This window comes from Nanorana parkeri, unplaced genomic scaffold, assembly GCF_000935625.1.
Source record: "Nanorana parkeri isolate BGI_ZX_2015 unplaced genomic scaffold, ASM93562v1 scaffold372, whole genome shotgun sequence".
NCBI lineage: Eukaryota > Metazoa > Chordata > Amphibia > Anura > Dicroglossidae > Nanorana > Nanorana parkeri.
This window is the reverse complement of record NW_017306640.1, coordinates 708,113-709,276: the sequence shown is the minus strand read 5'-3', so window position 1 is coordinate 709,276 and position 1,164 is coordinate 708,113. Positions and strand designations below refer to the sequence as shown.

Genomic DNA, 1,164 nt, shown 5'->3' with positions numbered 1-1,164 from the left:
CCGCAGCTCTCAGTGCTTGAGTCAGTGGGCGTAAAGCTCTCCTTTTGGTCAGAGTTCTCCATGATAGATCTGCAAACTATAATTTATGGATCCCTTCTCTCTAGCATTAGTAAGGATCCTCTCTCTTTGTTTATAGAAATGCACTCTGCACAATACATCTCTTGCCTGTGCTTCCTCCGTCCGATATTTATTTGGAATATGGTGCACTCTATCCATCTCTATATATTCTATTTCTAAATCGGAGGACTTCTTCACTGTTCGTGAACCAACATTAAACAACTCCGCGTAGTAATCCCTAAAGGTCCTAACAATCTCCTTAGTAGTATGTACTCAACTTCCATGCACAAATCTTAGTAGGCACTGACATTAAATGGATAGAGATTATAACTGGTGAATGGTCCGATAAAGTTGCTTCTATTATGCTGGCTGAGCTAAGGCATTCTAAATAGTAATGGTCTAAAAATATATAATCCAGCCGAGAGTAGGAATTATGCAACGATGAATAGTAGGAGAAGCGCCTCTCCTTAGGGTTCACAATTCTCTATGTATCCACTAGCTGCATTCTATTCAACAGCTTCTTCAAAGCTGGTAAATGTTTACATGAGATGTTAGACCGCCCTGTCGAGGAATCCAACATGGGTTCCAATGTTACATTTAACTCTCCTGCTACTACCAATAAACCAGATGCAAAAGCCGCTAACCGAGTAAGTACAGTATAAAAATACACTGTAAATTACCTACCATCCTTTTTACAAGCAAATATATCCCATAAACATCTGAGACCATATCCACTAATTGAAAAGGAATATTATTATTATGGAAGCCAATAGAGACCAGTTTAGCGCTATTAACATCAGAGAGGCTATAATAGTACTCGGTAAACCCTCCCCCTCCTAATCTGGTGTAATAGTATATGGTAAATAGGTTTATTGCGAAAAGGCAATATGGCAGCAGCTATGTTTCAACTCCTGAAGTATTTGATGAAGTTTGCCTGGTGTGTTAAGCCATCTCACATTGTATGCCATTATTTTAACATTTGTCATTAAACACTGTGAAAACTCCTCTCTCCATTTTTGCAATTCTGGGTCAAGGTCAATAAATAACAATAAAACAACAATAAGAAAAAAAAACATTAAAAAAACCCCTGACACCCCCCCCCCCCCC

The 1,164-nt window shown here is 38.7% G+C and overlaps 1 protein-coding gene across 1 annotated transcript in view; it reads left to right on the top strand.

Moving 5' to 3' along the window:
* Positions 1-605: 605 nt before the first annotated feature.
* Positions 606-1,164, top strand: part of LOC108789049 (protein NLRC3-like) — a 44,715-nt gene continuing 44,156 nt past the window's right edge. Inside the window, exon 1 of the mRNA XM_018558976.1 lies at positions 606-704. Coding sequence (XP_018414478.1) covers positions 606-704 — 99 coding nt within the window. The remainder of the gene's footprint in view (positions 705-1,164) is intronic.